This window comes from Leuresthes tenuis, unplaced genomic scaffold, assembly GCF_036924035.1.
Source record: "Leuresthes tenuis unplaced genomic scaffold, fLeuTen1.0.hap1 SCAF_11, whole genome shotgun sequence".
NCBI classification, from domain to species: Eukaryota; Metazoa; Chordata; class Actinopteri; order Atheriniformes; family Atherinopsidae; genus Leuresthes; species Leuresthes tenuis.
In genome coordinates, this window is record NW_027325365.1 from 14,990,709 (window position 1) to 15,004,827 (window position 14,119).

General features: G+C 44.0%; 1 protein-coding gene across 3 annotated transcripts; it reads right to left on the minus strand.

Moving 5' to 3' along the window:
- Positions 1–41: 41 nt before the first annotated feature.
- On the minus strand, positions 42–13,807 carry kdm2ab (lysine (K)-specific demethylase 2Ab). Of its 3 annotated transcripts, none has more exons than XM_072395640.1 (23): positions 13,572–13,805; positions 13,090–13,128; positions 11,281–11,419; positions 10,996–11,074; positions 10,833–10,879; positions 10,404–10,582; positions 10,092–10,198; positions 9,833–9,926; positions 8,850–9,003; positions 8,629–8,744; positions 7,636–7,762; positions 7,259–7,545; positions 7,079–7,156; positions 6,717–6,971; positions 6,300–6,428; positions 5,722–5,808; positions 5,325–5,549; positions 5,127–5,156; positions 3,983–5,013; positions 2,372–2,535; positions 2,101–2,247; positions 1,719–1,934; positions 42–1,605 (listed from the first exon to the last, which is right to left on the minus strand). In XM_072395640.1, the coding sequence occupies exons 2-23, from the start codon at positions 13,123–13,125 to the stop codon at positions 1,424–1,426; spliced, it is 3,909 nt and encodes a 1,302-aa protein (XP_072251741.1). In that variant the 5' UTR covers positions 13,126–13,128; positions 13,572–13,805; the 3' UTR covers positions 42–1,423. The 3 variants fall into 3 exon arrangements, with proteins under 3 accessions (XP_072251741.1, XP_072251742.1, XP_072251743.1); XM_072395641.1 differs by lacking the exon at positions 13,572–13,805 and adding an exon at positions 13,209–13,514; XM_072395642.1 differs by lacking the exons at positions 42–1,605; positions 1,719–1,934; positions 2,101–2,247; positions 2,372–2,535 and adding an exon at positions 3,709–3,797 and having other exon boundaries at positions 13,572–13,807.
- Positions 13,808–14,119: the final 312 nt, after the last annotated feature.

Sequence of the window (14,119 nt, forward strand, 5' to 3'; positions counted from 1 at the left end):
GAATGCGTCTCGCAGCTTCATCGAGCAAAGCGTGGCCAAACTGTTTCTCATTCTTTTATTTTTCTTGAAAAATAACACAAATAACACTTAGTGAAAAAGGCTTCAGATAATACTTACAATGCTACAGGCTTCCCGATTTTTTTTTTTTGTATTTTTTTTTTTTGTTTTAGAATCTAAAAAGAGGAAAAACACATTTACACAAAAGTAAATATTTATATTTATATACTTATATTCATTCTGAGGGATGTGGCCAGGAGAGCAGTCCGGGGATACGGAGCCATTGAACACCTTAAAAGGAACAGAAACGAGCAACACTCCCCCCCACACACACACCCATCAAAATCTTAACATCTCTACACTGAATTTGACATGTGAACATAGGTAATTCTCATCCATTTAAAAAAAAAGAAAAGAAAACGTATCAAATAGGGGGTTGGAAGCAGTTTCATCTTGAATAGTTTTGCTCTAAATGTCATCTCTGTACAAAAACAAAGCAATAGGAGTTTGGAAACAATAGCACCTGAAAGTTGAACTGTAATTTTCAAAATATGCACCATCCGTCTGACTTATCCTTGGCTTATTCCCTCCATATTTAATGCAACCTGCCCTTTGTTGGGGTGAGGTCTTGTTGTTTTGTTGATTGCCCACTCACACTGTCTTTGTACCCTCTTCAACGCTCGCATGTACACGGCCGAACAAATGTTTTATTTAATGACTTTAAAAAAAAGCCGGATGCACGACTGGTAAACATGAGTCGTTCCAGTAGTCTGACGAGAAAGTCTTTTCACCTTGTTGTTGTTTTTTAAAAAGAAAAAAAGGAAATCTCAACACATAGCTGTTGTGCATAAAAGCGAAAGTCATCAAACAACTCAACAGTTTCTCCCTGACAAAAACCAAAACATATATCCATCTACTTGATGCACCCAAATGTGTCGCATGACAAATAAAAGCTTACGGCGGATCAGCCAAACTGAACAATAGTATCGGAGCACTTTTTTTTTTTTTAATGTCCCGAAGAAGAAACTCAAAGTCTTTACTTGTGTCTTTTTTTCTCGCGGCGGTAGCATGTGAGAGGAATTAAGACTTACACCTGTCTGAAGAACAGCCGAGAGGGTCATTACCTGCGGGACGGGAAGTCTAACACAGACAATTCATCGTTCTTACGCTCCTGTCGATGAGAGAAAATGACTTGTGGCTTTTTCCACACAGAAATTAATTTTGAAAAAGAACAGCAAAGAAAGCTCCTGAGTCTCTTCGTGGGTATGCAGAAAAAAAAAATATGTAAGACACATTGTTCCTGCTGCGAGAACCGCTTCCCCCAACACCAGTGAGCATGCCCTCTGTTTCAGAACCCCCCCCCCTCCCTCTACAAGCCCTGCATTAGCATCTTAAATCCCCTCTACACACAGAGCGGGGCAGGTGACTAAGATATCCGCTGGATCAGTTTTTCATCTGATAGGCAGTAGAGTGTGTTGACTGACAGTTCGGAGATGAAGGCCTCACAGGCTTTTCTGGAGACTCCTTTACAGCCTCGCAGGTCGAGCAGTGAGATACACGAGAGGCGACGGAGATACTTCAAACACGTGTCTGTCAGTTTGCTGCAGCCTGGGAAAGAAACGCAAAAGTACACTTCAATTCTTCTGAAATAAAACCCGATGCCACAAACGTGGAGTTCTTTGTTCCCGAAAGTGAGATTCATATCATCGACAGTCTCTCACCTCCCAGGTTGAGCTCCGTCAGTGTGTTTCGGGTGGATGAGCCCACTGCAGTCAGCAGGTTGATGGAGTGGTCGGTGAGGCTGTTGCAGTGGGAGAGATCCAGTTTTGTTAGGTGGGGCATGTGGCGGATCACCAGACGAAGAGTCGGGTCACTGATGTCCAGGCCGGCTAACCGCAAACACTGCATGCTGCGCAGCTGGCTGCGGTTGTCGCAACCTGACACAGAAGGAGCAAAAGAAATTAAACAAATGAGATAGGAAACAGGAGATAGAGAAGCAAAGGGAGAAGACAAGCAAGGGGAAGTTCATTAATTACCATCAAATAAACAGCTAATGCTACACTGTGTGTCTTGCAATGACTGCTGAGGCTGCTGTGCGCTCACCTGGAGGAGTGACTAGATCCCTGATCTGCGAGTCTTTGACCCCATCTGCATACCGCAGGTCCAGAGAGCGGAGGAGAGGGCAACCGGAGGAGCAGAGAGCTGAAATAGATGACCACGAACAACCTGCCAGCATCAGATCCTTCAGCCCTGCAAAATGGACGATGGTTTATCTTTACACTGAGACATTTCTTTAAATATATCCACCATGCTGACTCTGTTACTAAGCGAGTGTGTGTGTGTGTGTGTGTGTGTGTATGTGTGTGTTGCATACCAGGTAAGCGACCAACGAGCCAGTTGAGCTGTTTTCTGGAGATGTTGGTCCAGGAGAGGTCGAGCGTGACCGGCTGTCTCTTTATGATGCCTGTGAGGGCCTGAGGAGTGACAGTGCGCTTGATGCTCAAGTCAATCCGAGCCCAGAGCCGCTTGTCTAAACACCTACGGACAAAGTGGACACACTCATAGTGAACATGGCCGTTCTTTTAGTTATCGACACAGAGGTATGACCCACTGACATTACAAAAATAAACAAACTCATTGCCAAGACAGTGCATAGCCAAAACCTCAGAACGGCGTGAGGAGGGGAATATATCACAGGCTCGTTAAACATAAGCGACACACTTGATTCACAGTTGTAGATTACAAGCTACTTACTTAAAAATGTCAGCTTTAGATTAATTCAGTGTCCGAATAATGAGCTCCCCACTGAACACAAACACAGTCCGTTTGGGATTGTAATGTGGCGTTTTCTTCCAGAATCTTTGGGCTGAATGCAGACATCGCGGGGAGGCGACACATCGCAGAGGGGATTTTCACACCTGCCATTCAAACCGAGGCTGCTTCGCCTTCATTACGACGATGTCACGTGTGAAAGCACAGAGCGTTGGTTGAAGTTTATTCACTGCTGTTACACCTCCAGGGAGGTATTAACAAGAGGCCAAACGGGTAATGTGTGAAAGGGCAAGCCGGCACTGTGGAAAGCACCACTCTAAGAAATGTCATCATTCAGCTGATGCCGGCTGATGTGTGTAAGAACACGCATACGAGGGGCTGAACTGCATCTGTCTGGCATGTGTGAATTACCAAGGAAAACAGCAGCGGGTGAACGAGGACGTCTTTTCTTTTCCCTGATAAGCTGCTACAACTAACCCCTTAGCCACAACAAATTCCTTATATGTGTAAACCTACTTGGCAATAAAACTAAAACGGTTTCTGAAACTGCTACATCTATAAATTTAGCTCTGACAGAACTAACAATAATCAGCCACGGTCACTTTATGATGCACACCTGACAGCTAAAAATGAGAAATTGCAGCCAACAATGTGCCAACTGCAACTTCTGATTTCTTTGAGGTCTGACATGCAGATTGTGATTTCAGTATATTCAGATTTTCTTTCTTTTTTAAATTACCAGCACAAACTAACTAGGTTAGGAACCTCTCACTGAGTCAAAGCTCAAAATAAAGCGCTCCTCAATATATCTTGGAGATTTTCTATACAAATTAAATCCAACTGAAAAACCGGCCGAATTATATTCCAACTAAGTACTTCCTCATTGCATGTTGTAGACAATCCACACACGCTTGTCTCACAGCCAGGTGCACACAGAGGCCAATGCGCTGGGCCCGCTCCTCATTTTGATCACATCTAGTTGTACCGGCATGGTGCTGAAATCCCCCTAAAGAAGATGGATCTCTATTCTGTGTGTAAACAGATTAATCGAAACAATAAAAATATACCAGCTGTGTGTCTTCTAATCTTACAATAAGACATGTCAGCGTGAGCTTGGCTGCCATGTTACCAGACTGCCAATCAGATCGAAACATGTTACAAATTCCTTTAAATAACAACAACAAACAAAAGAAAATGAGTGCATGGATCTTACCATTTGTACCAATTCTTGCAAACAGCCATGCAGACACACAGATCTGCTCGACTTAAGTAGCGGAAGACAGACACCCACACCTCCCTTTCACAGCTTGGGCCGCTCCCGACGCTCTCCCTGTCTGCCTCGCCTCCTCCTTCCTGCAGGGCAGACAGGGGGACTCGAAGATGGTGAAGCTCTGATGAAGAAGAGGAAGCACCATTGCTCAGTTTAGCTGGCCTGCTTAGTCTCGTCCTTTTTGAGGCCTCAAGTCTTTCTGGGTGGGATGAGCGCCCACTCCGAGTGTGTGGTGGTGTGTGCCTGTTTGGGTGCTGATCTGGACAATTTCTAATTGGGGGTCTGACCAGGGCTCTGCTCTGGTTGTGTATTGTGGGAGTGGCAGTTTGAGGGGCAATAGCCTCCAATTTGGGGACAATGGCTGATGGGTCCTGTTTTGCTCTGGTTGGCCTTTGCAGTGTCACTTTAACACATGAGCCATCTTTGTCCCCTTTCGGACTGTCCTGCTCCATTTCCTCTTCCTCATCCTCGTCTGCTCCGTTTTGGTTAGCCACCTCATTCCCACCCTCGTCTCGTTCTTTAGCTGCCGGTCCACCTCGCCTCAACTGTGGCTGATTCTCTTTGTCTCCTCCCCTCCCATTGTTCAGCTCACTCTCCTCTTCCTCCTCGTCATCACTGCTGCTGCTGGTGGTGCTGCTGCTGCTGCTGTCCTCGCTCTCCTCCTCCAACTCTGCACGACTTCCTCCGCTTCTGATGCCTCGTCCTGCTCCACCTCCTCGCAGTCTCACGCCTCTTCCCCTCCCTCGGCGGGGCTCCCCTTTTGGCTCGAGCGCCAGGCCGAGAGAAGCCTGCTGCTGTTCGAAGGTCCCAGTCCCACCTGGAACACTGTTGTAAGGCAAGCTACCTGCCCAGGTGGAGCCCCGACCTCGGCCCTGAGGTAGTCTGCTCGCTGGTGAGCGAAGGCGGGAAAACACCCTGGAGCCCAGCAGCCTGGAGCCCAGCAGCCTGGGAGAGCGATCGAGAGACGACTGTTTCTGAAAAGAAAAGCCAAACAAGAGCGATATAATACACGTTTCAAACCAGGATATATGGTAGAATTGTTTAAGTATCATATCAGAGTAAATGGTAAATAAAGTACATTGCTTACTGATAAGAGTTTGCTTCGCTCCAGTTTTATCTGCAAAAAAAAAAGAAAAGAAAAAGGAAGCAGTTGGAAAATAACATCAATTTCACTGGAAAACAGTGAAACATTCAGGAGATGCAGACATGCTGGATTATTAAGGAACTTTAAATCCCACTATGAAATATTTCCCACTTTAAAGCATTTACAGCACGTCCAACTTACTCTCTTCTTAAGTCTGAGTTCCAGTGCACTTGCTCTTTTGCGACTCTGCTGATGCTGCAGTAGCAGTTTCTGTGAGGGTGGTGGTGCCGTCGGTCGGCCTGCAGGTCTGCTGCCCCCCCCTCGTCTTGCTCCTTCGCCTGCATCAGTGCCTTCTTGGTATCCAAGTTTGGACTGTGACATAGACGTCGAACCCTCCGACTCTCCGCTTTCCTCGTCGCTGGAAGACTGATGAGAAGGTGTCAGTTCATTTGTGTGGCATTAACCACAGAGAATCTACAAGTTATTGATAAGGAAACTTTGGCGACAAAGACAAAAAAAGGTGTCTCAAAAGACTAAACTCTGAACACAAGGAGACAGAAGTTAAGGCAAATTAAGATTAAGAAACTGAGTTTTGTACCTCTGATGCAGAACCTTTGCCTTGGTAACATTTAGGACATTCCCAGCAGCTGGGGAGATCCTTATTGATCTTTCCTTCACCCGGTTCCTGAAACAGAACAGTTTAAAGTCTGAAACACAAACCACCAAATCTGACCAACAAACAGCAGCTTTGGTTCTGCAACAACATCACAGCCACACAATCAGCATCAAAGCTCTTTACTCTACATCAAGGAGTAGTGCTCACAATCATTTCCAATGTTCATGTTATTTTGTTCGCACTCCACAGGCAAATAAACAGTATCCCAGAGCAGCCATTTTGTGCACGAGACTTGATTACAGTTTAACAGATTCAAAATAACTGAATCGTTATCTCAACTGTGACGATTTGGGAGATTTTTTTCCAGAGACTTGTCTAACAGTAATGTTGTGTCCTTATTTATGAGCAGATGTCTGAATTTTACATCAAAGAGAAGCTACGAAAACATGCGCAGGAAGCCTGTAATACTTCTTAGGGGGGAAAAAAAAAAAGCAGAATGTCAGACTTTAAAGAAAATAACTAAATCTGCCAGGACTTCGCTCCATCTGAAGAAGACTCACCTTAACGCACTGGCGATGGACTATCTGCGAGCAGACAGTGCACTCCATGAGGGAGTGAGTGCTCGGATTGGACTCATCAAACTCTCCCTCTCCACATATGGCACATCTGGCCGTGTTCGGCAAGGCAGGCTGGACACGAGTAAAACAACATCGACATTTTCTTTAATCTAATGTCAACACCGAGTACCGAAAGTTCTACTTATATTACAATGTTATGGTGTGTTTTATGATGATAAACTTGATCGCTTCCAGTTATTCAACATTCTAGAGCAGCGACATAAAGAGACGTAAAAGAAGATAGAAATGTTTCAAGTTATCGACAGAAGATATGCCGTTGAATCCACCAGGTATACACGTACCGATGCAGTGTGATTTAGTTTGAAACATACAGATACAGTGAAGGGTATTGCATCTTACCGCGAGACACTGTCTCATGATGCAGCTCTTCTTCATACGTCCTGGTCCGCCAAATTTCCTCATGTCGTGGCAGTACTGGCAGTTGCCGCACTCCTTTCTGCAGCAGGCGGCGCAGCGCTTGCACCTCACCCGCCTGCGCCTCAAAGCCGAGATGGAAGAGCGTTTGGTTGACCTCTGATGCTTGTGGAGGGAGGGACCCAGGCGCGGACGGTAAATAACAGGTGGAGGGGGAGCAGGGGGCTGGTACCATGACGGCTGTACAAAACCAGCAGCAAAAGGGTGGAAAAGCATGTGAGTAACTGACAACGTTTCCGTTTACTTCAAACGAGCCGAAACGTGGGACACATCTGTTCTCTGCTCACCCTTTTAGGCCATTTGACAATTGGCTCTCCAGTGTAAACTAGCTTGGGGTCATCACTCGCACACTGCTTCAAAACAGCCTGAACACAGAATTGATAAGTGAAAATCCGGGGGGAAAAAAAATGATTCACTATCTGTCAACGTGCGAGTTGATCTGCGCAAGAAAATCTGATTATACACACCCTCATGTCCTCTAGCAGAGCTGCAGCATTCCTGATCCCCGCAGGGACGCACTTTTTGTGGGCCGGCAGCTCCTCCAGCTTCCCTAAAAGGTTCGACAGTCCCTCCAGCTCAAAGGGCGTCAGCGCGTGCCGAGGTGTGATAACTCGGGCCGTCGGCTCTTCTTTGATCTCTTCGTCCTTTACCTCTTCAGCCTTGACCTTCACCTCGTTTTCAGCATCACTGTCGACTCCATTGGAGGTGCCATTCCCAGAGTGATTACTGATTTCTACGTCAGCAGGAGTAAGTCCTGAGGAGAGAAGAGGGTCATCGTTTAAGGTTGGGTTCATCCTGTGCCAGTGTGAAAAAGGCAGCTGGGTTCCCCTGTGTTCACTCTCACCAATGCCAAGGGAATGTTTTTGGAACTCAGGTGTGAGGTGGGAGATGTTGGTCAGACAGTAGAGGTATCTCTCCAGGACATACCAGCACATCTCATAGTAAAATGGGTAGCGGAACTTTGCTGGCACCTAAAGGAGGAAGACGAAACAGATAAGTAGAAATATAAAGAACAAAGTATCAAACACCACTCTGAGACAATGAAACATTGAGTTTAAAATCAGTTTTTTTCAGGTTAATCATATTTCTTGCTTCAGAAAAACACATTTTAACATGAAGCGTTTGTCCCGATTTTGTGGCACTTTCACATGAAAGAAAAGGGCCGGGGGGTGGGTGACTGAAGCGGCTGTTGACCAGATTTCGCCCGACCACCTGCCTGTCTGCCTGTCTCATCCATAACGGAGCATCAACAGTTGTGCATTTTCTCCACCGACGCAAAGCCAAAATGAACAAGTCTAATCATTGTTGTTTGTCTTTCTGTGAGAAAGAGCAGCCAAAACTGGGATGAATCTCATGCTACTTCGGGGAGAGTTTGAACATTGGAAACAGACAAGCGATCGGGATCACTTTTGTTAACATTGCAATAGTGGATAATGCGCTCAGAGCACTCTTTGTTGCCAAGCGCAACCATACCTATTCTTGCCAAATATAGACACAAGAGTGCTGAGAGGCTGGATCCTTCCCCAACACTTTATTTCACAAGTGGAACAAAAGTGAACCCAATCTGCACCAAAATGAAAGCAACCCTGGTCTGGTGTCACATTGTGATGTACGGCTCATCCAAAACTATTCTAATTCCATTGAGTTCTACTCTGTTAGACACAAAGTTTTTACATCAACGACAAAGAGAGCACTGGTAACAGACTCCATATCAGCGCATAACCAGGTATTATAGGGTGAGAAAAAAAAAAAAGTTAATTTCTGAATCTCAAAAAATAAAACACGACTAACAACATTGTCAAACGGTGAAAAGTTAAGACAACGAAGTGCTTCTCACCCGCGTGCGGTCCTCAATGTTGTAGATGTTGAGCTGCATGGGGATGTTAAAGCTATGTAGGAAATTTCCCCCAAACACCAACGTGTCTTCTGGGGTGTAAACTGCATGGATCCACCCTACAACATGTAAAACACAGCATGATGAAGGAAAGCAGTGGTTCTGCAGGGGAGGCAAGAGATGGTCCTGTGTAGCTATATCGTGGATGCGTTCCAGTATCAGACCTGATGGGATTATGAAGGTATAGCCCTGCTTGAGCTCTATCCTCTGACAGTCATAGCACTTGTCTCCAAGGAAGATGTCTCCCTGTTTTCCTGATAGAACCCAGTTTTCATACAACTCCAGGTTTTGGGGAGTGGGTGGAATAAGCCAAAACACCTGCAGGAAGAACAGGTAAATAATCCATGTGTTAGGTCCAGAGATTACTTCATAGATAAAGTACACACAAAGTCACCGATTTTAAGCATCATATTTCTGCGGTAAGGTTCAAAGACAGGGATTCTCTGACTAGCCATGAATAAGGATGCACAAGACCAAACATAACGGAACATTTTACTGGACCGAGACGCACATTTTAACGCTCTGCTCTGAGCTGAACCCGATTTGACTGCTCTGACAGTACATCCAAACATGAGTGTTGTAACAAAAACAGATTCAGGAGTAAAATTCACTCAGACTTTGATGTGACCGATGTGCACAGCACAAACACAGAAAGCAGCTGTTTGCTTAACCAGCAGAATTTTGTTACTGTGAGACCAAGCATTACGGCTGCTGGGTTGACAACGGAACCTGTGAGACTTCTATTTAGTCCGAGCAAATACAAAATCCTAAACTAAATACTGTTATTGCTGGCTGGAACTCTGCTGTCATAAGAAAAGTGCATTGCATCACGTTTAGAGGGAAGGACGTGTTAAGATTGTAATCTCTCCATAATTTTTCTCACAGAGACACAAGAGACCAAAACATCAATCCAATTAAGGAAATTTGCATGTGCCCATAATAATAATTTATTTATTTATTTTTAAGAGTGTCCAACGGACTAATTTGCATTTACGAGGCGTTAACTTGAAGCTGAAAATAAGATGGCCTGTTGGCTCGTGATCATAATTAAATCTATTCCTGCACAAAGACTAAAATAAGAGCCCACCTGACCATCACAAGCATCAACTTTCGAACCTCGTATTACACTACTGGTGTGTCGACTGACCTTTCCTCCTCGCAGAATGTGGTACCACACTGATGTGCCCCCAAAGTCTATGTGGAAATCTGTGAAGCAGCCTTGCACACTCATTAGGCAGTACCTTAGAGACAGAGCGTGGACAGAAAACAAGCCGTGAATTTAGGTCAAAACACAACGAAAAATCAAATCCAAAGAGCTGGAGTTAAAAACTGAATTAACATTTTCACTATGATCAGCAGTGCGCCTTAATTGAGACACACTAAATGTTTGATGCTTTTCAACTCACTTCTGCACTTTGGGATAATGCATGTCAATGATGGCGTTAGTGGAGTCTCTCTGTCTCTCCTTGAGATGCCGCGGCCACATGTTGTCTACCCAATCGATGAGGTCCACCTGGACAATGTGGAGCAGAAAAAGGTACATACGTTCATTCAAACTGCCATTGTTTAGAACAAAAAAACGTCACTACAACTGAGCAAATGCTGCTCTGAAGACTTCACAGGGGGAACCGCGACGTTACGATGACTCGACAAGTGTTCTCTCAACGTTACTCAGAGAAGATACGAACAGTTGCTAAGCCTCGGGATGCTTTTCTCACCGATGCAGGCCGCTTGACCAGATTTTCCAGCCTTGTGTGGCTGAACTCCAGGCTGATTACGTTGTAGAGTTTTTCTCTTTCCGATGGCGGTGTCTCATAGTACCGCCGCCACTGAGCCATCGACATCTCGATTCCCTTCTGGGTGTTGACGTCCATAACGTCTACAATGCGCCGACTACCTATAAGAGAACGAGCAAAGGCTCAGCAATTAAGACCAGTGGAATTAAATCTAGATTTAATATCTTCATGTCAGTACCAATTAATGTGCAGAACCTTTTTTTGGCAGGTTAAAATAACCGAACAACATTTAATTATGTGACAGTGATTATATGTAGCAAAAAAATACAACTGTTTGTATGCATAGAATAAAATTAAATGAAAAAACATTACCACAGAGCCCTTAGATTTGTCCCTTTTTGTGGAACTTACCAACAAATAGCTTGACATCACTCACACTAAAATCAGAATCTGGCATTCTGCAAGAGAGATGATTTTCACATTTTTCTGTAAAAAGGTTCTTGACATCTGGCAATTTTAGAACATAATAAATGTGCAGCATGTGTTTTGGGACAAGTTGAAGACTTTTACTTACTGAATACCAAGCCCATCGGCCGACTTAAAAATAATGGGGTCCCTGAGCCCTTCCCTCTGGATGTATTCATATGTAAAATCTATAGAGGAGCAAAGAAAAACGATTATCAAAAGACGAAAGCTGAAAATATATCGCTAAACTACGACTACAAAACTTGACCAGAACAAACTGGGAGAGACATGGTACGACTGGCACAATGTTAGAATCACACTTCCCTTGCATGACATAAGACGTGGGTTGATACGGTTTTACTGGCATCATGTTAATTTACTTGTGAACCTTTACCTTTACCATCCATGTGTTTGATCAGATCAGAGGAAAACCTCCCACACTCCAATTTCTCATCCAAGTCAAACGTTCGTTTGCCTTCAATTTCATCATCCGAGATCCCGTCATCTTGGTAGCGGCGACGTGTACCTGTGCGCTAAGAACCAGAAAAATGATCCGTAAACCTCTACATCTGGCATGAATGATGTGATTTGCAGTGAGGAACTAAAAAGCAAAAAGGACAAAGACTGGGAAGGCAAACATTCCCCTTGGTCGACTGCTTAATGTGAGGTGAAACACTGCAGCTGGACGACGCGCCACACTTATTTATCCTCTGCACAAAGAGCTTTTCTCTCCAGGTTAAGTCCCCCGAGATTACTTTTTGATATGAATTGGTGCTAAATAAATACTCCAGTCAGTGTGCACGGGGACAGAAGCGGACGGACACGATCAAACAGACCTGTGAAGCAAAATTATATAACCGATAGACTCTCACACTAAATTAAAATAAGTGCAATAAATGACCAAACATGATATTATTTCCCCCCCAAATTCTCCTTTGGTTTTTGTTTGTCAATCCGCTGACTAAGCTTGGCAGTGGAAACCTCTCAGACGACACTTGGGACACTTACCTGGGTTAAAAACTAAGAAAGCTAGTCATTTCAATAACCGCTCATATCCACAGCCAAGAGACTTTCACAAATATTTACTGGCTCAGCTCCACAAACAAAAGCAAGTGCAACATCACAAAAAAAAAAAAAAAAGCTTAATTACCACAAAACATTGGAACATTGCTTTGTGTATTCAGAAGTTCTTGAAGGGGACACTGACATTTAGTAACACCGGTGGGCAATGCTTGTTACATGAAACAAAAGTTAAATTCCCACCAGTGCCAAAAATAAAGCCCGTCATCCCAGACATGGATGAAATCACAATAAATCAATCCAAGCTGAACAGTCAGCCTGCCACCAGATCACTTCATGTAGGAAAGAAACAATAAAGCATCACAATGGCAGGGGTTAATCTTCTACACATTGTCGCCACCCCCCCACCCTTGCTATGCTTGGCTAGACAGATGGATCAAGCACAACACCCCTGCACTCAGATGTCCCCACCCCCCATCTCTTTGCCACAACAAATGAAGTATTATGTCAAAACCAATGCCCCTTACTTTCATAACTGAGAGCCACACAGTGACGGTTCCCATTACCTTCAGACCGCAGCAAAACGACAAGAAACTATGTCGATGCTTAGATTATAAAAGGTATAAAACAGCGAAGGGAATTATTTAATCCTAATAAGGGAAACGTTCAATATATGCTTTCAATAAAAATGTCCAACAACCAAGAAAACTGAAAACTTATGGGAATGAATTATTTTATTGATACACATTTAAGATTTACATTCGATTCCACACCCATTAAATCGCTGGTATAAACATTATTTTTTTGTTTAATGGGTAGTCAGAGAGTTTAGTGCTTTGCAGCTATTGGGGGAAAAGTGTAGTAAGGAGGTTAAGCAAAGTCGCATAACCAGTGCTGTCAGGTTAGATAGTGAACTTGACCTTTTCTTGAACCCAGGGTCTTTAAACAAGTTCATTACCGTCAATGGGAAGACGCACAAAACAGAAGTACTACAGCCTTTACTCAATGAGCAAAGAGAAAGCAGGCCGCACAATCAAACACAGCAATTTTCATGAATTAAACTGCTTAGTGGTCACCGAGGGGCTAACTTTAGATATACGCAATGGATGGCAAACACACCTCAGTCGCATTATAAACATAAAACAAGTGTTCCGGGAGGTAGCACTTTGGCTAAGTTACTTACCAAACGTTTGCTGTACCGTGTGTGAGAATCCTCCATTGTCTGCAGAAGAAAAATAAAGTTACTAGTAAATCGTTAACACTAGAAACATGCAGCAATATATAAATCTATATATATTTTACCGTTGTTTAAATATTTGGGGCAGAGACACACACCTCTCTCTTAGCAGAGCTTATCTAGCTAGCCCTGCTAACGTTAGCCAACAGTGTTGCTTTAGCCAGCGAGCTAAGATTAGCATCACACACGAAATTGCAAACATTTATGTTAAGCATTCGTCATTGTTCATATACAAGTGACAGGCGAGTACCGACATTACAACATTAATATTCAGAGACAACGTGTCTATTTACAGTCGACTTAACTGGCGTTATCAGCTAGCGTAAACTAGCTCAGCTGACAATCCCTTTCTTAAGTCGTCGGCTACCGTTGACGCTAGCTAGCTGACGTTAGCCTACATACGGCAGTTGTAAGCTTTTCATCATTACCTTTGCGTTTCAACTCCGTTCAGACGTAGTGGTTAAAGTAACGCGTCCTGACTAGAGCGTCCGAAGCCTCCCAGTAAAGTTTCTCCCCATGTTATGTGATAAGAGCTGTGGATATGGTTGTGTTTATTATTGTGCGATAAAGTTAGGACGATTCGACGCTCCGGGCCGCCATTTCAGCTGGTCAGAAAACACACATACTCACATACACAAACCTAAAATTAAAAAAAAAAGGAAAGGAAACAGCTCAGGACCCGCCCCCAGTTCGCTTCACTGGTCTGAAAAGAATTTGCATAGGGACGCTCTCATTGGACACAGCAAGTGCTATTTAAAAGAGATTACAATACATTAACATACAAGTATACTTGGTTTGTCTTATCCGGTGTGATGGCTGGGGTAGTGTTGTTCTTATTTCAGTACTAATACTAGCCACCATTACAGTATAATCCTGGGAACAAATAAAAACTGTCAGAGATAATATTGCAAGGAGTTTAACGAAGAAAAAGCTGCAAGAAGAGCGGAACTTAGAATGGGATGCAAAAATGGATAAC

Coding starts and splice junctions, on each gene's coding strand:
- kdm2ab (XM_072395640.1), bottom strand. CDS start 13,125: ATGGAGGATTCTCACACACGGTACAGCAAACGTTTG. Junction 11,420..13,089: donor CACGGTACAGCAAACGTTTG/GTAAGTAACTTA, acceptor TCTGGTTCTTAG/CGCACAGGTACACGTCGCCG. Junction 9,927..10,091: donor CATTATCCCAAAGTGCAGAA/GTGAGTTGAAAA, acceptor TCTGTCTCTAAG/GTACTGCCTAATGAGTGTGC.